Genomic DNA, 22,135 nt, shown 5'->3' on the forward strand with positions numbered 1-22,135 from the left:
TGCACTATAAATACTTCCATTCTGTGCAGGTGTCCAGTGCCGCAGCAGACCAAACACTACAGTTCTGAGTCATACATGCTCTTTCATCGGTGCACAATGCAGGCCCCTGCCCCCCTCAGCATGCCATATGCACTAACACATTGGTTGTGTACATTTGTACTTGATGCAGAGACCAGACATAGAGCCTCACATGTTAGCTCTGGGACTTTGTTAGGAGCAGTGTCCTCGCCTGTCCCTCCACCCTGTCCCAAAGGACTTTTTTACTCATGGCACATGCAGACATGGAGCTTTTTCTTCAACCTTAGAATTTTAATCGCAAGACCACTGCAACATCTCTTGCCTTGGTGTCCACCAACCAGCCAGCCAGAGCTTGTGGACCAGACATCACCATCAAAAGTGATATCCACACAGATGGAGAACTGCGATAATAGTTCAGTCAATACTGTTTCAACCTAAATATATGAGGGCTGGAGCCTATCCTAGCTGCCATAAAGTGAGATGGGGGGGGTAGATCCTGGACAGGTCGCCAGTCCATCACAGGGCCACATAGAGACAAATGACCATGCACACTCACACTCACTCCTATAGTCAATTTAGAATCACCAATGAACCTGACAAGAATCTTTTTGAACAAATTATGTTGTTGCAGTTTTAATGAAAAATGTTGTTATTTTCCATATTGAAAGATAATGAATAAGGGCAACACTCTTTTTTTTTTAATGCTCATTGAAGAGAGGCAATTCATTGTCTTCCCAGCCTGCGGACTACATTAGTGGCTCTAAAATCCATCCACATCTTTGTTCGCTATGCCTTGTGAGTTCTGCCCTATAGAGCTGTGATCAAATCTAAATGGGACATGGGCATAGCAGTGCAGGGGAACAGTACCGCTATGCCAGAGTGGCATACCATTGGCCAGGGTTAGGGTTAGGGCTGCACTGCCAAAAGAAATACACACAGGCAACTTTAGAGGGGACATAGTGTTAGATTCTGTAAGTAGAGATGGTATTATCTGATTTTATACCTCTTTTGAAAATATACTAGTTTAAATTAAAAAGTCAGTATGCTGGCCAGCCCTTCTTTGTAGTGAGTGAACAAACCCTATCGGATCTTTGGGCTGAAGTAAACCTTGCATATACTGATTGGGAAAAATCTGAACTGTGCATGTTAATGTAGTGGATTTAAAGTATATTTCATATGCATTCCTTTTAGCTCCTGTTTTGACATCATGCATGTCATACCTTTTACTCTGTGTAGGATTTTATTAACCAGTTGGTGGTCATGGAGACAGTCATTACCCGCGCTCGTTCACTCAAGGCCAAGTTTGCTGTTAATGACGATGATGAGGCAGAGGCCACAGATGACTTAGAGAAGTAAGTTCTACTATCTGCACACACACACACACACACACACACACCACACACACCAAAACAAAACAATAATCTCCAGAACTGTATTGGCAACTATTTCGAGAAAAATCGATCAAATTTCCTTCCAGTAAAAAACGAATGGCCTCTCTTGGCTCATATATCTTTAACGAGGGATGAGATGTCTTTGAGTTTGTTACAGACTTTTATTGCAAACTGCTAGAGGCTGTCTCTATCAGGAACATAGTGCTAAAAAAACAGTGATGCTTCTTTTTCACTTTGTCTGTATTAAACAAGTGGGAATGTAGACAGTGCTACTTTGCCATTGCAACCTTTATTGTTGTCAGTGATTGATGTTTGGGCTTGTGTCCACATGAAGAATAAAGAAGGTGTGGATAAGGTAAATCTGCTAACACAAGCCCTCTTTAAACAAGCCACCCACATGTTACATCCAGTAATAACTGCTTTAGTCTTACCGTTTCATGCAGTTAATTAACTTGCAATGCACGTAGACATTCAAGAGGATTGATGTAGAACTTTGTAGTCTTGGGAAGATAATAAAGTAAAAAACATACAAACATGCACACAGAAGACATAACGAATTATGACTCTGAAAAGCCGGAGAAGTGCTGCTTTAAGACGTGCAGGTTGGAATGAAGTCAAAGAGTACGATGGTCCTGCTCTGTGCAGGCTGTGGGTCAGAGGAGGTGTGGGGGGCTCCTGTGATGAAGCTAATGGAACATTTACTTCAGTGCTCTGGGTCCTGAGCAACAGGAAAGAAGCAACAACTCAGCAGCTTGTGATCATCATCTCTGTGTCACAGATGAAGCCTCAGTTAGCTCCAGTTCTTACATTAAGGCATCAGAAAAACAATGCACCCACAAGAACAAGAAAACTTGTCCAGTTTTGTGTAAGGTCATTCTTTATTTAGTTTGCTTAAAACATGACACTTGATGTCTTTTTAAAGATTTGTGAGTTCCCTGCTGGAAGAACCAGAGGTGGTCGTCATCGGAGCTGGCCAGGGTCTTGCTGGCAGAATCATCCACAGACTTTTTATTAACGCTCAGCGGGTAAGCAGCCTTTTACTCTCTTTCTCTTTTTTCTCTCTCCCATTTGGTCTCTACAGAGAAACCTAATATATGCTGTGAAGGAACTGTGTGTTGTCTAAAGCAGGCAGATGACAGAACAACATCGATTTTATTGTAGGTAGGGATTTTAATTCAACTAAACTGTTGAAGCCAAATTCCAATAACACGTTTACCCTCACCAAAAGAAGAAAAACAACTACTGGACAATGTTAAAATGCTTGGAGAAATGTTTCTCCCTGGTTTGGAAATTGTGCTACTTGAGTGGGATCTCCTTGTATTTCTGAAACTTTTCAGCATCTGTTATGATTAGTTGCCCCCGTTTGTAAACTACTCTTCCATTAGAATTAATGGAAGAGTAGTTTACAAACGGGGGCAACTAATTGAGCTTTCTGAAGGCTAACTAAAGTCTGAAAAAAGTCTCCAAATCCAAAGATTTTAAGAGGAAATGCTGTGGATGTTGGGCAGGAACAAGACCATGAAACGGGTAAAGAAAGTTCTGGCCAGGTCTACCCTCAATACCCTCAATCCCACTAAATCCCAATAAAGCTGGAGTTACAGTTGACGCGTCTGTCACGGCGGTGGCGGACCGAGACGTCAAAATGACGTATCAGGCCTGGCGCTTCCCTTGAAAAGACGCCGCAGCGCGTTGTCGTGCACCAGTCGATTTCTGTAACCTAGCTGAGCCGAGAACAACGAACTGGATGGACCGTTGTGAGACCAGGCTCAGTCAGGAGGTGCGTTTGTACAGCACCTGTATGAAACTGCAGTGAAACAGCACAGGGAGCACGTAAACTCCCAAAACTGGTGCACAGAGATGGGCAGAACTTTGGGGAAAGAGGGAGAGTTCTGTAAGAATGTGTGGAAGAAGTTACGGGACAGATACGTGAAGGCAAAGAAGAGGGCAGAGACTCTGTTGATGCCGGGGGCTTCAAACCTTCACCTCTATTAACTGAATTAAAAAATTAAAATGATCCGAAAACTGCAGCAGTATCATTAATGACAGTGTTCCTGCTAGTTGCAAGTTTAGGTCCTCATGATCTACCAATTCAATTCAGTTTATTTATATAGCACCAAATTACAACAAATGTCATCTCAAGGCACTTAAATAATAAAGTCCAATTCAAGCCAATTAGAGTTCAATTCATTGTAAATCAAACTGGAGAAATATGATCTCTGCTGTTAGTTCTCATCAAAACTCTGGCTGCAGCATTTAGGATCAGCTGAAGGCTTTTCAGAGAATATGTGGGACAGCCCAATAATAAATAATTACAGCAGTCCAATCCTGAAGTAACAAATGCATGGAGCAGTTTTTCTGCATCACTCTGAGACAAGATGTTCCTGATTTTAACAATATTACGAAGATGAAAGAAGGCAGTCCTAGAAACCTGTTTTATATGCGAGTCAAATGATAAATTCTGGTTTAAAAATAACTCCAAGATTCCTCAGTGTAGGACCAGAAGCCAAGGAAATACCATCTACAGCAGGGGTCCCCAACCACCGGGTCGCAGACCGGTATCCGCGAGACATTCCAAACCGGGCCGTGAGATTGGGGGAAATTTTTTTTTTTTTTTTTTTTTTTAATTTAAAAAAAAGACATGGAAATCGGGAATTCTTTCATTTCACTCGCTAGATTCTATACTTGGAAACTACATAGATTGCATTATAGGAGGCCGATTGTGCACGCTTATTTTTTTTCAATGATGACTGTCTGTCATCATATCCTGATTATCCTAATTTGTAAAAGTGTCTGCTAAATGTAATGTCTGTTGAACGTAAAGTACAAAAAAAATAAAATGAACCCCAACATCTCGCCCCCCCCCCAAACAGGCCGCAGGTACAAATTGCAGAACCAAACCGGTCCTTGTTGCTGAAAAGGTTGGGGACCCCTGATCTAGAGTAACTATATAGCTAGACAATCTCTCCCTGAAGCGCTCAGGTCCAAAGATAACGACTTCAGTTTGTCTGAATTTAGAAGCAGACAGTTCTGAGTCATCCAGGTCTTTATGTCTTTAAGACATGCTTGTAGTCTGACCAACCTATTGGGTTCATCTGGTTTTATAGATAAGTACAGCTGAGTATCATCAGCATAGCAATGGAAATTTATGCCATGCTGTCTAATAATGTTACCTAATGGAAGCATGTATAAAGTGAAAAGAATCGGTCCAAGCACAGAACCCTGGGGAACTCCATGACTTACTCTGGTGTGTGAGGAAGATTCTTCATTTACAAGAACAAACTGAAATCTATCAGATAAATATGACTTAAACCAGCCTAATGCAGTTCCTTTAATCCCAATAACATGTTCAAGTCTGTGTAATAAGATACTGTGATCGACCGTATCAAATGCAGCACTGAGATCCAACAGGACAAGCACAGACACAAGTCCGCCATCAGAGGCTAAGAGGAGATCATTGGTAACTTTCAGCAGTGCAGTTTCTGTGCTATGATGCACTCTGAATCCTGACTGAAACTCTTCAAACAGATTATTTCTGTGTAAGTGATCACAAAGCTGAGCTGCAACTATTTTTTCAAGAACTTTAGACATAAAAGGGAGATTGGATATAGGTCTATAATGAGCCAACACTTCTGAATCAAGAGTAGGTTTTTTAAGTAAAGGTTTAATTACAGCAACCTTAAAAGTCTGAGGTACATATCCTGTCAACAAAGACAGATTGATCAAATCCAATATGGAAGTGTCAATTAATGGGAAAACCTCCTTGAACAGTCTGGTTGGGATTGGGTCTAAAACACAAGTTGATGGTTTAGAAGAGACTATTGCTGTTGTTAGTTCAGAAAGATCAACTGGGCAGAAGCCGTCTGAATACAAATCAGGTTCTAAAGATACTTCTAAACCTGCTGTACTTGATGATACATCACTGATAATAGTGGGAAGGATTCCATCAATCTTCTCTCTGATGTGGGTCCTGCTTGATGGCAGAATGTGATGGTATGATATAATGATCTCATTTTCATGTAGCTTCCTGTTCAAATTTTATTTCCAATTCTGATGTGGCTTTATGGGTATCTACAGATGAGCAAAATCTTCTGATTTGTGTCTTACATCATTTTTTTTTTTTTCAAAAACCTGGTCATGTAATGGATTGTAATGGAATTATGAGCCTCCGGAAGGGGGTGGGGGTTATGTATGATTCCCAAGCATCAATTCTTAGTTAAATACTACCCGCCTTCCTGATGTATGGAAAATGTATGCTTTGAAAACAAGGTCTAGGTCACAACTTTGACATCAATGGAGGGCTCAGGACATCCTCTCCATTGTGCAAAGAATTCTAAAAGGGATCGTATAAATGGTGCTTGACTAAGAGGTCAAGGCCTCTCATTTATGTCTCTCACAGAGGACAAAAATGAGATTTATTCTTTTTTTATTGTTAGTTTGTGATATTTATTCTTCTCTCTTCCCTCAGGCTGCCCTTCTGGCACCAGTGGACGAAGATTTGGGGAGTGACAGAAAGCTGACTGGTGCAAGCAGAAAAGTTCCTGACTTCCCTCCTCCAGCAGGCCGTGAGATTTTGTTGCGAACGTGTGTCCCACGACCAGCACCCTACTCTAAAGCTTTGCCTCAGCGACTCTTTTGTGTGTTGATGAGGGATGAGTTTAGACTGGCAGGGGCCTTTTCGTCAGACACTTCATTCTTCTAAGTGCTATGTTCCATTTCTGAATGATAATTTACACCTCTACAGGAGAGGATTTAAGGATGGTTTTTCTTGTTAAAACTGTATGAATGATTATATTGATGATGCATCTGTGCATTTGCATCAACAGATTTAATGACATCACTGCACACATTTGGAAAGAAGAAGAAAAGCAAGTGCTAAACTTACAGGAGTTTGATTAACTACTCTAGGTTTCTTTTAACTGTGTTCATTAGTCAAGCTGAATGCTAAAGCTTAATGTTTAAAACATACATAGTGGTGAAATTAGAATTCTGCAATCGTGTGCTATACTGTTTCGTCGAAATATAATTAGTTTTTATCTGGCATACTCTGTATTAGTGAAGTTAAAATAAGAGATATCCTCTGTATTGCTATTTAGATCTCATGCTTTGCTTCTTCTGCTGTTGTTCAGGTAAATATTGATGTAATCTACATGTTACTTTCCTTAAGCTTAATGATGCCATAAAGCATTTTCCACACCATTTTCCAGTTCTGTGTCCATTCACTTTAAGTCCCATCTTGATCTGAGAAACAGAATATTTCCTCTGAAAACAATGATAATATATAGTTCACTCTGAGGCCACAACCAGAGGAAAAGTTTTTGAGGTATGACACAAGATGCATTAAAGGTGCATTAAAATGGTTGTTTGCTTGTTGGTCCAATTTAATGGTCATGTGTTTTTCTTCACTAGTATAGATTTAGTTATGACAGAATAAGGCGTACCATAGTGGCAGCAAGTCGAAGAACCTCCAATTATATTGTGTGTTCTTTTGTGATAGTTTTTCTGTGCAGATTTAAAGGCTGTGCCGTTTTAAGTGGATTCTCCTGATACTTCTGACACTTTTCAAACACTTCTGTCATGAGTGACCATGTTAAAGGATCAGTTGTTTACAAAAGGGAGCAGCCTGATTTAACTTACCAAAATCCAATGAATAGTTGTAAAGAGACCCAACATTTCCGATATGTTGAGGAGGAAATGTTGTGGATAGAGAGGAACAAGATGGAGAAATAGGTGGAGGAAGACTAAACCACGTGTTCACTTGATCCTCATGAGGAATGTGAGACCACTAGCAAATGAAACGGGCAAGCTTGGAGTGCTCAAAAGACACAAAGATTATTGAGAATGCAGTATTGTGTTTCACTGAGACATGTCTGCAGGAGCATATACCAGACTTATCACCTCTCTCCTTAGCTTTAAGACAATATGAGCCAACAGAGACATCAGAAGCAAAGCTGGGGGTATCACAGGGCTGGTTAACAACAGATGGTGTAATCCTGGACATGTCATTGAGAAGGAGAGGATTTGCACCCCAGATGTTCAACTGTTAGCTGTGAATTTCCATCCATGTTATCTACAGAGAGTTCACCTGAGTTACCTGCTGACGCTGTGTGTCAACATCAGCTGAGTTGTTGCTAAGCTACAGAAACAACACCCCAACCCATTGATGGGGATTTTTGGTTAGGGTTAAGATTTCTACCACACCTTCCTCTCTGCTGCACTGCAACTTTCTACATGTTTGTCAGCTGGTTTATATTTTATTTTGTTATTCATCTATAACAATAACATATCTTTGATATGCAGCAATACAATTTCTCTTTGGGGATTATTAAAAATATTGAATTGAATTGAATTGAATTGAAAGAACAGGAGCAAAAACATTGTCATTCCATCTGTGGCAGAAGCCTGGTAAACTTAAAGGGACTTTCTATATGGACAACATTCTGATGCATTTCAATTCAGTTGAGTTAGAAAATACTAACAGACTTTAGACATTATGAATTCAAATTCTATATTTTACTAAATAATTTAGGTTCCTAGTTTGTACTTTTCCACTGCTCATGTAAACGCAATGTATGTCCAAGACTTCAAGGTGACAGCGGGACTAAATAACTGGGTCAGATAAAGAGTCTGGGAAAGCAGGTGCAGATTCTCACACACACACAGAGTTTGGCTGATCCAGAGAACATGACGAAGACGGTGTTGAACCTGCTCATGTCCAATTATACTCTGTCGAGTGTGAGTCCAACCTCTGGGAAATAAAGGTTCATATAAATATGAAATGTTTCCGGAAATCGGGGCTCAGTCTGACGGATTTCCTGCGAGAGCTCCGTCCCTCCGAGCCCAGCGCTGCTACACTTCACATGTGACCCCCAATAAATACTTTATTTAACTTGAGATTTCTCCGGCTTGTTCTTGAGCTTCCAATGAAAGAATCGAGCTAACACAACCATTCACAGCTTCGGTCTTGAAACCAAAACAAGATCCAAAAAATGTATGTCTGCCAGTTTAAACAACTCACAGGTGAAGTTTCTAAAAGTAGAATGGGAGGCAGAGCCTTCAGTTATCAGGCCCCTCTCTGTGGAACCAGCTGTCAGTTTGGGAGGCAGAGCCTTCAGTTATCAGGCCCCTCTCTGTGGAACCAGCTGCCAGTTTGGGAGGCAGAGCCTTCAGTTATCAGGCCCCTCTCTGTGGAACCAGCTGCCAGTATAGGAGGCAGAGCCTTCAGTTATCAGGCCCCTCTCTGTGGAACCAGCTGCCAGTTTGGGAGGCAGAGCCTTCAGTTATCAGGCCCCTCTCTGTGGAACCAGCTGCCAGTTTGGGAGGCAGAGCCTTCAGTTATCAGGCCCCTCTCTGTGGAACCAGCTGCCAGTTTGTGAGGCAGAGCCTTCAGTTATAGTTGAATTGAAGATAAGTTAATTAAGAAAATTTTTATGAGATTTTCAAATTATAAGGACACTGTAAAATGAAAATAAAACAGAAACCAACTTTTTGGAGTTGTAGTTGTAAATGTTAGACGTGTGGAAACAACAGTCAAAGTGATAAGAGGCCTTTATTAGTCATATACACATAAGGAAATATTACAAGGCAAGAGAAACATACACTGACTGACACTTCCTTCTCACCGCAGTCACCTGACCCTTCACTGACCAGATTAAAGGTCTCAGACGACAGGCTGGTATGACAGGACAGTAGGCATGTGAGGTCATTGGACAACCATTCACACATAAGTGCTTCAACAATCATTAACCAGAGTGAAACCTGCTCTCATTTGACTGAAGCAAGTGGCAAACACATATCATATTCCAGAATTGACTGATGACAAATCATTTATCTGTCAACATGGAAACATTTTTTTGTTGGAAACTGGGAATCAGAGGACAGACTTGTCTTCATAAAGTTATGTGAATGGGGGATTCAGCTGCCCTGCAGTGTGGTTAAAATTCCAAATGGGATTCACCTCGTAAGGTGTTCAAGGTGAAGACATTTGTCAGATGTATTCATTCACCACAGCACTGTGAGATGTAAAAAAATGTATTCCTAACTTTTAAAGTCTTTGTTTTGCATCTATAATTATTACAAATACTTTAAATGTTTTTTCTTCTTTTTTTTTATGTTCCCACCCTCCACCACAGCAGACTCTGGAAAGTTATATGATTTCAAACCGGTATACCCACTACAAGGATAAAAAAAAAAAAAGACATAAGAAGCATAATAACAAAGAAATTAAAACATCTTACTCACACTGAACAAACTCAGAATACATTTTATTTACTCAACAGGAATGTATCAGCAAAGAACTCTAATAAGGTGGGGGTGTCTATTGCTTTAATAACCAGAAAGCTTTGAAAAGCTGCAACAGAAGACCTTGCATTTGGGATCTGCTTTGTCCCAAGACTTACTGTACCATCTCACTGGATTAAAACTATATTAAATCTAAATATCCTGAATTTAGTGGATGAGGGTGACTCCTGGGAATGTTGTGGAATGCGTGCGTTAAGACTGGACACCTTCAACCCTCCTTCGGTGTGACCCTTGGCTCAGCCAACGAGTTTTGGATGATGCTGATGATGGATTCCACTCCTTCTCCTTCCAGGAGAGAGCGATGGTCTCCCTCAATGATGTGAACTGACACTTTGCCATCACAAACCTGAGGAAAAAAAAAATGTCAGAAAAGTTTAATTAATTATTACAAAGAGATTAAAAGACTTTGATCATATATGCGTTTTTTTGAGACTGCGCACCTGACTAAGTAAACTCTTTTTCAGGTCTAAATTCTTAAACTGAGGTAAATCCAACCTCAGATGAACAGCAACACATGACATATTACCCTGTCATTATTTATTAAACAAACTGATGAAAAACTAAGTGATCCAACAGCTTGTAGAAGCAGTAAGTTGAAGTAATGGTTTCCTGTGTGACCTTTTTTGACATGGTTGTGGAGGAATTTTGATCCACTCTTCTTTCCAACTTTGCTTCAGCTCATTGAGGTTTGCAGCATTTGGTGTGAGGTGTTTGTGCTGATGTGCTGCGTTTGGTTTCCTCTAAACGTGCTGCTGTGCATTATGAGCAAACATCTCCACTTTGGTCTGCTCTGTCCAAAGGACATTGGGCCTCATGCAACAACCGTTCGTACGCACAGATGAAGGCATGCCAGATTTGCACAATATTGCCAGTTTGGGAGGCAGAGCCTTCAGTTATCAGGCCCCTCTCTGTGGAACCAGCTGCCAGTTTGGGAGGCAGCGCCTTCAGTTATCAGGCCCCTCTCTGTGGAACCAGCTGCCAGTTTGGGAGGCAGAGCCTTCAGTTATCAGGCCCCTCTCTGTGGAATAAGCTGCCAGTAAATGTCCGGGAAGCAGACACCCTTTCCACTTTTAAGACCAGGCTTAAAACTTTCCTTTCTGATAAAGCTTATGGTTAGGGATGGCTCAGGTGATCCTGAAACATCCCATAGTTAAGCTGCTATAGGCCCAGACTGCTGGGGGGGCTCCCATGATGCACCTCTCCTCCCTCTGCTTTCTTTCCTCTCCATGTACATGTGACATCATTGTTGTCATTAACTCGTGTTTCTCTCTCTCAGCAGGTATCCCTGGCCTGGTGTTATGGTTTAAGATTAAGATGACTTTATTGTCATGTACACACGAATGTTAACACAAAATTACTCCTCTGCATTTGACCCATTCAGGTTGGCACCTGTTGAACACATGTCACACTCACAGAGACAGATACCATTCACTGGAGTGGTGGGCAGCCAATCACAGCGCCCAGGGAGCATGGGGGGAAGGGTGCCTTGCTCAAGGGCACCTCAGTGTTTGTTGTCCCCTCTTTTCTGTCTTCTCAAACCCCAGCTGGTGGAGGCGGAACGCCACCCTTCCTGGTTCTGGTTCTGATGGCCACCCTTCCTGGTTCTGGTTCTGATGGCCACCCTTCATGGTTCTGGGTCTGGTTCTGCCAGAGGTTTCTTCCTGTTCAAAGGGAGTCGTTTCTCTCCACAGTCGCCTCAGGCACGCTCAGGACGGGAGATTGGACTGAAGACAAGTTTAAGTGCAAGCTGTTGGTTTCCTTAGCTAGGAAACTGTTTTTGAATTGGCTCTATATGTATATATGGCTCGCTTAGTTTTTCTGCACTTTGTTCAATAAATAATGACACATATGTGATTTGCTGCTGTTCATCTGAGGTTGGATTTAACCTGGTGAGGACCAGGTTAGCACCGTCACCTCACAGTAGAGGGTTTCTGGTTGGAATCCCGGCTGGTTCTTTCTGTGTGCAGTTTGTTATGTGCTCTCCGGGTTCTCCAGCTTCCTCCGACCATCCAAAAACATGCATGTCATGTTAATTGGTGACTCTAAATTGTCCCGAGGAGTGAGTGTGAGCGTTCATGTTTGTCTGTCTCGTTTGTCTGTGAGGCCCTGTGACACTCCAGGGTGTACCCTGCCCAATGAGAGCTGGGATAGACTCCATCCCCGCCGCAACCTCCTTTTACATGACACTTCACATAATTTGAAGGAATAGCGATAATAAAATTAAGAGACTAATATGCATAACACTTCAGCGATTAGATTTATCTTTTGTACATAACTTTCACGTCACGCTTTTAAAGATACCCCTCGAAGCTTGTGCAAGTGTGCGTGTGGGTGTATGTGTGTTACCTCGCTGAGTTTATAGTCAGGCCCCAGGTTCTGTTCGTATTCACTGCTGGTTTTGGCACGCAGCAGCATAACGTTGCCATGGTATTTTGTTACAGGCACATAGACATCTGCAGCCTTCAGCTTGTAGTAGAAGGTGGAAGCTGCGAAGTGCAGTGAGTCATGGCTGATGTTCTTGTTGCTGGATGTGATGAGATCCACTGCCACGTTAACTCGAGCCTTCAGGTCTGAAAGTGGGAGAAGGGTCTCCAGCAACTGCAGAATAAAACAAGGACATCACGAGAGAATGTACTTGAATGTGGTTCTTGTGGAAACCAAAGCAGTACTATGTTAAATGGTCCAAATTATGGCAAAATTATTTAGTTATTTCTATGCACCCAAAAATGACAACAGATTTAAGAAACATATAACATTAACTGTGTTGAAATGTAACCATACCACATTATATAAGAAAACACATACAGTTAGGTCCAGAACAGATGGACGTGAACACGTTTTTTGAGATGACATTTGTTGCATTTGGTGCTATATAAATAAAAATGAATTGAATTGAATTGAATTGAATTGAATTAATGAAGGAACAGATGACATTCAATTGATGCCTGTCACCTGCTTCATTGGAAACCGGGAAGGACATGCTTCCCGGGTTCCAATGAAGCAGGTGACACTAGCTGGGATTCTCAGGAAGGATTCTTTTATCTGGACTAATGTTTAGGACATGTTAAATATGTCCCCACGGTTCCAGGTAGGAAAGGTGCAGCCCAGCTGTGTTCACTCTCATTATAATAGAACAATTAGTATTCTGTGTTTAAGGATTATTTCATGTTTGGTAACTAATTCTTCCAGTGGCCTTGTTGCTCGGACCTCCAATTCAAATGTATCTGAATGTTGTGACTGATGGATATTACTGATAAGTGTATGTTTCTGTGTGTGCCTGTGTACCTTGTTGTATTCGATACCAGTGAACTGCTGGATGAAGGCGCACAGGGCTTCAGTTTCAGCCTCAGACTCTTTGCCTGGAGTCAGTTTGGACCTGTAGCTCTGCAAACCAAATACAGTCGACTTAAGATGACATTTTCAATCTTCCTCAAACTACATTATGATCAAGTGGACACATAACAGATAATAGCAATGCATTTCTGCTGTTTCTTGCAAAATCACAGTTTGTAATGATCCCTCTCAGGATAGACAGTTTATAATGATTCGGTGTAAAATGTGATAGTGTGATCACAGAGAGCACCGTGGGGAAAAAAAACACAAACACCTCCCAGCATTTCATTCAATCACACAGTGAATTCACAGTTGTGTGAGTAGTAGTTCTGTTTTCTAACCTGAGTATATGCTGCCACGTAGGAGTGTGAGCCATCAAACAGAAAGAGATACTCCACAGGCTGATTCAGGGTCTGCAGCTGAGAGCACATTTCAAAGGCTACACAAGCACCAAAAGAGTATCCAGCAATTCTATATGGTCCATCTGTCTGAAGTTGCCTAATACAGTTGACGTAGTAGGCTGCCAGCGACTGGATGCTGTCAAGAGGAGCAGCTGGGAAAGAAAACAAAGAGGGGAGCAATTAACATGAGCTTGGTGGGACTGATACCATCAGATCACTGTAAACACAAAACACTTGAATTTACAGTATGTATAAAATCCTATATATTCTTGAAAATACACACATTTGTATAGAAGTTTGGACTCATTCCCCCCAATATGGTCCTGAAAGTTTCTTCTAGAGCAGTTGTAGATCCAAAGCAGATAACAGACACACCTAAAGTCAGCTGGTGAGGCTGAACAATTCTCTTAATGAGTATGAGTATCTTTTAGACGGCATCTCCTGACCACTGTTCTGGATTACCTTTTGTTTAGGACATACAAAACTAGGCCAAGTAAAACCATTCTTCATTTAAGTGCCTTGAGATGACATTTGTTATATTTGGCGCTATATAAATAAAAATGAATTGAATTGAATTGAATTGAATGACTACTTTGGAAAGTAGTCCTGTGAGAGGTTGTACTGTAGAATGAAAAAATATTTGTATTTTGATCTCACCAACATAGTTTACCATAAAACAAAAAAGGCAAAATCGTGTAAAAAAGTAATTGTGGGAGCTAATTATTGCAGCTGTGGATCATATGTAATGTCTGTGGAAATCCTCTCCAATGAGTCTAAAGATAAAGTTCTGATTTTCTGGCATCAGATCATCTCCACAGGAAACCTCCCATAGATAAAGGCTGCAGATTGGCCCTGGTGTGCGAGCTGATGAGCATTTGAATTCCACCATTTTTATTTTATTTTTTTTTACCTCTGCAGGGTTGTTTGCTCTGAGTTAACAGAGCTGATTTCTTCTTACTTTTTTTTTTATTTCAGCAGTTTTTGTTTTGTTCCTGATCACAGAACTGAGATCACCAAATAAAACTGTTTAATTTCCTCTGCTTCACTGATGAGAGCCTTAGTTTAATTCAGTAAAACTCTTCTTTACTGTTGCTAACATTATCAGGTCTGTTTAGTTGTGATGTAAACTATGTCTTTATATTTAATTGACAAATTAGGCGAGTGTCTGCTTCCATTCCAGGCAACTAATGAGTCAGGAAGTCAGGTTTGTGTACATGCTAATAGTTTCTGGATGATTGAGATTCATAAAAGATAAGCATAAATACACATGGGTTTATAAATCTACAAAAAACAATGTGAATACACACTTCTGCCATTGTGCATCCCACAGTTTTAGTTGTGAAACTACATATGGTTTCATCTGCTGTCCTTTAAATTGTATTTCAAAGCCAGTCTGGCGTTTTGGGATAATTTAAAGGTTGTACTTTCTTCAGTAATCTATCCAAGATTGATCTAAACCGATTCTACGGGAATAAAAGTAATTTTTTTCCATTAAAAATTTTGATTTACAAAAAAAACAAAACACTATTTCTCTTAAAAAACAACTTAAAGAGATCAACGTAAAGGTCTAATGTCAGGTTACAAGAAGCCATGGTTACATAACTTTTTTTTGCTCCACACTAGACAAATACAGAAAAATTATGAGCACCTTAATATTTTCAATATAACTGCTGTATTGTAAAATTGGAATAATATTTGTGAGACAATAACAACACTGTCTGCATACATGGTCACTTGACCTCTTCAGATATAGTTTTCTACAAAAGTGACTAACACAATTAAAATAAACTGTAAGAGCGAGGAAAATAATTTGAAGACCGTCAGCACCAGAAGTGGTAGAGGAACACGGTAATGTAGTTTTCAATTCAATGGAGTGAAAGATTTTTTAAATGGCAGCGAGTTAAACACAGTTGAAGCTATGTGTTCTGTCATACCAAGCTTTACATTGGTGTTAGTGAGAGATTTTGAAAGGTTGCTATCGCTTCAAGACTCATAGCTGAAATTCTGTAAATGTGTGCTCTTTAGTAGTTACATTGGCTGAAAGAAGACAAATTTTCCTACATTTTAAGGTATAATTTGTTTCTGTAAGTTAAACTGTATGAAAGTTAGAGGAATTTGTTTGAAAAAAACTGTAAAAGTTGAAACTTATCAGCGCGCACTGCTGGTTGTCTCATTCATAAAATTCAAGAAGGAGCAAAATGTTCATGTTTTTGAAACTGTCATATTTCAAAATTGGCTGAAGATTTGAAAAAGCTGAAACAATAGGTAATAGCTGAATGTCTTGTGACCCATTTAAAGTTTGAATGGTGTCTCTAGCTGAAAGCATGCAGAAGTAGTTAGGTTGAGAAGAGGAAAAAGTTTAAGAAGAGCTGTTAGCCGTTTCCATTCATTTGAATAACGGGAAAATTTGAATAAAAGTTGAATATCTTAAAAAGTGTAAAAGTTAGAAACACCAACAATGACAGCACAAATCTGCTGAAAGAGCTGAACGTTTTGATACCAAAGTTGTAGAAATAGCTGAAAGTATGCAGGAGTAGTTGGGTGCCGAAAACTGGCGGAATAATAATAATAAAGAGAAACAGGAACTTAATAGTGAGAATGCCTTAATGCATTCTCACAATAAAGAGAAGTTTTGTGAGCATAAGACTTCTGAGTGAAGACAAAGTGCTCAGACTGGAGAACAGAGCATGTCTGCATATCTGCACACAAGCAGGGACTTTTTGACCATGAGGGCAGATTTTTGAGGGAGATCAGTATAATATCTGAATGTGAAAATGAGGAAACTTTTGAGATTGCATCTGAAACTGCATGTAGTGGTGTTGTGGTGCAAACAAGCAATCTTGTAAGCAAAAGTACCTTTTGTACACTGTAAGCCATAGCAAGGCACGCTAAGCTTGGAGGCAAGCGTCTTAAAGGCGGCAATAGAGCCTTCAATGGGATGGATCAGGAACAGTGGTCTCTCCTGACTTTGAATCCTGTTGAGTGGTGCCAAAGTTGGACCATTAGGGTTGACTAACAGTTGGGTCACATCCGATTCCAACACAGAGCGAATACCGTCCTTCTTGGCTGTAGCATGACGACATTCTAGAGAGTTGGAATTGGACCAAAAAAAAAAAAAAAATTTAATTAATTTTTCCCTTTATCTGCAGGTTTTATAAAGCAACTCAAGAAAAAAGTTAAATCTCTGATTGCTAAGTAACTACATTTAAGTATTTGTTTTTATGCTTTCAACACTCATATGCTCTAACAGGTCTCAAAACCAGCTCAATATTCTAAGTGATTTAAAAGGATGGACTAAGTACATGGCTTACTGCCATTGTAATATAATTATTCATTAATTAAGAGAAGATCTTATTGTAATCAGCCACATTCTCTGGGGTTCAGTTGTAAAATGTGGACAACACACACCTGTATGTCCTGCTGACTTGTAACAAAGTGATGGTCTCATCTTTTGGCTTTTCTGTCAAACAAATGCTAGACTTCACAAAAATTATTCTGGCTTAGTAGAGATCACTCTTTGATCAGCCACCAAAATTTGAACACTGATTTGATAAATCAATGAACCTCAAGTAATCTCTGTGCCATCATTAACTCTTTGATGCTTTGTTCAGACAATCAAATTGTCAAGGTAGTACAACTTTGCTATGTATTGTCCTTATGAATAATTATAATCTACCATAACTATTCTTATTCCTATTATCATTCCAATAACTTAAGAGGAGCTTAATACCACTTGATCCTTCAGGCTTGCCCTTGGCCAGCTCTTGTAACTTCTTAATGGTGAGCTGGCGGATCTCTCTCATGGGCATGACGATGTCATAGTCACGCTCTAGAGTCTGGCGAACCTCCACACCCATTAAAGAGTCTAGGCCTAAGTCAGCCAATGAGACATCAGCATTCAGACTGCTCACATCCCGCACACCTATGGACGAAGGATGCAAAGAAAGTTGTATGAGCTTCAGTTCATCATGTTTAAGACGAGTAACAAAATCCCTCAAAAAGTTGATAGTAGGAATGTTTTTCCTTGACATATAATTCAAGGATTTTTCTGGTTCCTGTATTTATCAAACAAAATTAAGTTTCTAACTTGGTGAGCCAGCTGATACAGTGGGGAACCTCGGGAGTTGTTTTTTAACTCAAACATAAATCAAGTTTGAAGGACCGCCTTCTTTCAAGTAATAATTATAATAATAATAATAATAATAATAATAATAATAATAATAACAATAACTTGGACTTATATTGCGCCTTTCAGGGTACCCAAGGTCGCTTAACAAGAGAAAAGAAGAGGAAGGGTAGGGGGGGGTGGGTTAAGTACATAATATTGTCAAAATTAGGAACATCCTGTCAAACTCCAATTACATTTCAAAATTTAAAAGAAAATGCACAATGGTCTCTGCTGTGAGATGGTAGGACGTGTCTGTTAACCCTACACTGATCACATACAAGAATGTGAAACTGTTGACATTTGCAATAAAGGCTCCAAAATTGTACAATGACTACTTTTTCTGACTAAAGCCTGGTTTATAGTCGGTAACGCAAGACGCAAAGCAAGACGCAAGAAGAAACGCAAGCCCTTGCGCGGTTGCAAGCCCCCCATTGCGAGCTTGCGTGTGTCACCTCAATTTTCTAAACTTCACGCAAGAAAAGACACAAGCCTACTACTTGAAAACGACATACTCATCGACCAGACAGTGTGCAGAGCGTTTACACACAGTGTACTTCACTCCTGCCTGAGCCGAAATCAGCCAGCCTGAAAAGCTGATTTCCCTTAAGCTATAAACTCTGTAAATATATAACTTTAGCAACATTTGAAACATTTTCAGGCGAGAAAGTAGTCGTTTAGACCCTCAAGGTGTTGAAAATCTGACAAAATACCGGCTATTTACAAGAAGAAGAAGCATGAATCACTCGAAGAGGTCCTGGCGGTGAATTTCCTTTCATCATAGTAGGCTTGTCATTGAAAAAACCCGCTACTCCGCCTACTCTCCTGGCAGTGAATCGCCACACAGCACACGCAAGCGCCGGCAAAGCTAAATGAAGTATAAACGTCTCGAGCCATTAACATAAACGCAAGAAGAAAGCGCAAGGGCAGTTAAAAGAAGTATAACTCAGCCTTAAGTTGCAAAATACACAACAGCCCACTGCAATAAAAAAAAAATGTACATAATAAAAACATCCTGTGTCTCCTGAATATAAAAACTAAACAACCATGATCAAGGTTAAGCTAATAAGCCATACACATCACTTTATGAAAAATTAATTTCACCATACAGCAAACTCTCATTAAACTGAAATCAAATATCATTTAAAAGAGGGAAAACAATGAACTTTCAAAACCAGCTCATCTCCTAATGCCATTGTTTTGTATTCCAACTTCTTAAAAACAATTGCTGGCATCAAAGAAGGTGCACCCTCTTTTGCGTTAAAGTTTTAATGCATCGGCACACAGTAAAAAAAAAAAAAAAATCTTCTTACCGGGTCTTAAAATGAATTAAATACAATCTACAATCAATTTTTGTTCAGTAAAAAATTACACATCGTAATATGTCATGTGACTGAGACAAAACACAGAAGCAGTATGTGCTAAACTCAGTGAACTCCATGATCCAACAGCTTGTAGAATCACTTTTTCTTTATGACCTTGATTATTTTCCTTTTTTCTGTTGTAGATCTGCTGCTGTGTTTGGGATCATTGTCCTGTTGAGGACCCAGTTTCAGATCAGCTTTAGCTGTCAGACAGATTTTTTTTTTTTTTTTTTTAAATAAAATCTCTCAGTTTAAACCAACAATACATTTACTTTTTTCAACCAGTATAACTACTCAGTCCTGCATTGCACATCCTGTCTACTATATTTCAAGGTGACACTACAAGAAAAAGAAGAAAACAAAGCATTGCAACTTTCATTAACTGTTCAAAGTGGTTTTATTCTTTTCAGAAAGCTTAACTCTTACCTAAAATGTGAGCTACAGCATCCACCAAATCTCTCTGGCTTCCAGCCTCACTCTTCACCAATGTCCTCTCCGCCAACACAAAGCTAGACATCACTGGGTGTTGCTGGCACAGGAAGAAGTCTAGCACCTCCAGGCAGGATGTAATGCGCTGTGGCAGGGTTCCACCAATCACCATGTCATTACCACCCATCGTCTCCAGCACCACACCCACATCACCAATGGCACCCCACTGGACTGCTAATCCAGGCAGGTTATCATAGCAGCGCTTTTCACACACACGTTCCATTGCTGAGTTGGCATAACCGTAGTTACTTTGGCCAGCATTTCCACGGCCGCAGCTGACTGAGGAGAAGGCCACAAAGTAACTGAGGTCTGGACATAACTTTCTTGTCACTCTGAGAAGGGAATGGAAATTACTACATTAGCACAGAGAAAGAAATCCACAGCATGTTCTCTTTAAAGTTATTGGCTATGCACATAAGAAGTAAGGAACTTGTGTCTTACTTGTCAAGATTTGTGATGCCATCATATTTTGGTTTGTTAACATCTGTGAAGAGATCTGGCGTCAAATTCTCCAACATGCCATCTTTCAACACCTGATGATGACACACCAGACATACTAATGAAGTATTCATCAATGTAAAAATTAAGTGGGAACCATAAAAGCCAATCTTCAACCAATAACACGAACAGGTCAGCCATAGCTGTAAGTATGTGATGGCAGTGAAAACAATTAAATCAATAACATTTAAAAACCATGTTGTGTCTACCATAATAATGAATAAACAAATGTGTTCATATGACATTTGAATCATGAACATGAAAAGTTAATATGTATAAAGAATGAAACTATAGGAAGTATAGCTCACTGCCATTCTAGCAGCTTAAATCCAATTATCAAAAATAAAAATACTCATTTTAACTGAATATTGACACAGGAGAAAAAGGTGAATCTGGTGGTTTGCTATGTTACCATGGCTAGATGGAAGACACCTCCCACTGGACCCAGCGTACAAGCCTCAGCAATCAGTTGCTCTGTTCCCTCCAGTGTACTGATATCCTTCATCGACACCAACACCTTTACACCTTGATTCTGCCACTCACGCACACGTTTTGCCTGGTAACCTAGAAACAAACATTAAGTCAGGCTGTGAACAAAAAATAAAACCCAAAAAAACTTGTTGCAGTTTGTATCTCTCATGATGGTTACTTTCCCTCTTAAAAAGGGATTCTAGTGATGGCAAAATATGGTATATACACTACGAGGGCGCCAAGTGAACTTGTTCTTTATGTTACAAAAAAAAAAAAAAAAAAAAAAAATCCCATTTTGTGATTAGTAAAGAATCAAAACAATTTTGAGCAATTAGTCATTGTGTAGTTACTGCTGCTAGGAGGAATGGCCTCCTGTGCCGTTCTTTGTTTCAGCAGAGCTGTTGAAAGTTCTGACTGAACACACTTCATTGTTTGATTAGAATGTAATGCAGAAGTTGTGCAGCTTTGTTGATTCTGTTGGGCAGCTTTTGAAAAAAAATAAATAAATATATATATATATATATATATATATATATTTTTTTTTTTTTCCATGATGGGATCCTTAGCAGTCCTGAGCACAGAGCCAGCCTTCTTTATCAGTTTGTTCAGTTTCTCTGAGTCTCTGGCTCTGATGCTGCTGCCCAACAGATGCTGCAAAGCAGATCGTTCTCTCCACCACAGACTGATGGAGGATATAAAACATTTGGTGTAGACACTGAAGGACCTGTTCTGTCCCTTCTGGAAGACAGACTTTGGTGTTCACCCAGACAACAGATTGGACTGGAAATGCAACAAAGTATTTGTATTCCTCCACAACCTCCGACTGTTCTCCCACAGAGACAGTGTTTGTGGATTTTAGGAGGACCACAAATATGCCGATCATCCTTTTTGTTTTTTACGAGGTTGATTTTATCCCTGATTTTAGTTGTACTTTGTAGCACTTTGAGATTTTTGCTAATGAAAAGTGCGTTACAAATTTGATTTATTATTATTATTATTATTATTAAGATGAGGTGATTGTTCCCATACCATACCACAAAATGATTGACCAGTTCCCTGTACTCATCCTCTTGTCCATCACCAATACACCCAGAAACTGCAGAGTCATCAGAGTCCTCTCGTCTCCAGAAATACTCTGAGTCATACTGGAAGTCTGAGGTGTATGGAATAAAGAGAAACCGTGAGAGTACAGTCTCCTGCAGTGCTCCCTTGCTGCGGACCACCTTCTCAGACACACAACCCTTCAGTCTAACAAACGGTGCTCTTTTTGTCAGGTAGTCAATAATCCAGGTGGTTGTGGAGGCATCTACCGGTATTTTCTTCAGCTTCTTATATAACAGTGCAGGCTGTATTGTATTAAAAACACTGGAGAACTTCCGGTAATGGCGGACAAGGAGTAAACGCTTCTCCCCCGCTCTCCCATACTCTTTTAAGCCCTCTGAAAAAGCATTTGACCGCGTCGAGTGGGGATACCGGTTTTATGTTCTTAATAAATTTGGCTTCAGCCCTGGCTTTGTGGATTGGATAAAACTTCTCTATGTATCTCCTGTAGCCTCTGTCAGCACTAATGGCATTAAGTCACGCCTATTTCCTTTGCACTGGGGCACCCAACAGGGATGTCCCCTTTCCCCATTACTGTTTGCCCTGGTGGTTGAACCCTTGGCCATTTGGTTACGGAGTGAGAAGGGGTTTGAGGGTGTCACACGC

At 40.1% G+C, this 22,135-nt stretch overlaps 2 protein-coding genes across 5 annotated transcripts in view; one reads left to right on the forward strand and one right to left on the reverse strand.

The window, feature by feature from the left end:
• The window catches only part of rab3gap1 (RAB3 GTPase activating protein subunit 1), an 85,729-nt gene extending 79,124 nt beyond the window's left edge, over positions 1-6,605 (forward strand). For all 3 annotated transcript variants that reach the window (XM_075458395.1, XM_075458396.1, XM_075458397.1), the window contains 3 exons: positions 1,255-1,370; positions 2,332-2,434; positions 5,875-6,605. In XM_075458395.1, coding sequence (XP_075314510.1) covers positions 1,255-1,370; positions 2,332-2,434; positions 5,875-6,108 — 453 coding nt within the window. In that variant the 3' untranslated portion in view covers positions 6,109-6,605. The remainder of the gene's footprint in view (positions 1-1,254; positions 1,371-2,331; positions 2,435-5,874) is intronic.
• Positions 6,606-8,936: 2,331 nt separating this feature from the next.
• Positions 8,937-22,135, reverse strand: part of fasn (fatty acid synthase) — a 90,610-nt gene continuing 77,411 nt past the window's right edge. For both annotated transcript variants that reach the window (XM_075458054.1, XM_075458053.1), the window contains exons 34-42: positions 20,370-20,521; positions 19,901-19,992; positions 19,397-19,791; positions 17,172-17,363; positions 16,298-16,525; positions 13,382-13,593; positions 12,993-13,091; positions 12,054-12,305; positions 8,937-10,053 (exon numbers count right to left, since the gene is read on the reverse strand). In XM_075458054.1, coding sequence (XP_075314169.1) covers positions 9,916-10,053; positions 12,054-12,305; positions 12,993-13,091; positions 13,382-13,593; positions 16,298-16,525; positions 17,172-17,363; positions 19,397-19,791; positions 19,901-19,992; positions 20,370-20,521 — 1,760 coding nt within the window. In that variant the 3' untranslated portion in view covers positions 8,937-9,915. The remainder of the gene's footprint in view (positions 10,054-12,053; positions 12,306-12,992; positions 13,092-13,381; positions 13,594-16,297; positions 16,526-17,171; positions 17,364-19,396; positions 19,792-19,900; positions 19,993-20,369; positions 20,522-22,135) is intronic.

Source organism: Odontesthes bonariensis, chromosome 23 (genome assembly GCF_027942865.1).
Source record: "Odontesthes bonariensis isolate fOdoBon6 chromosome 23, fOdoBon6.hap1, whole genome shotgun sequence".
In the NCBI taxonomy this organism is placed as follows: Eukaryota; Metazoa; Chordata; class Actinopteri; order Atheriniformes; family Atherinopsidae; genus Odontesthes; species Odontesthes bonariensis.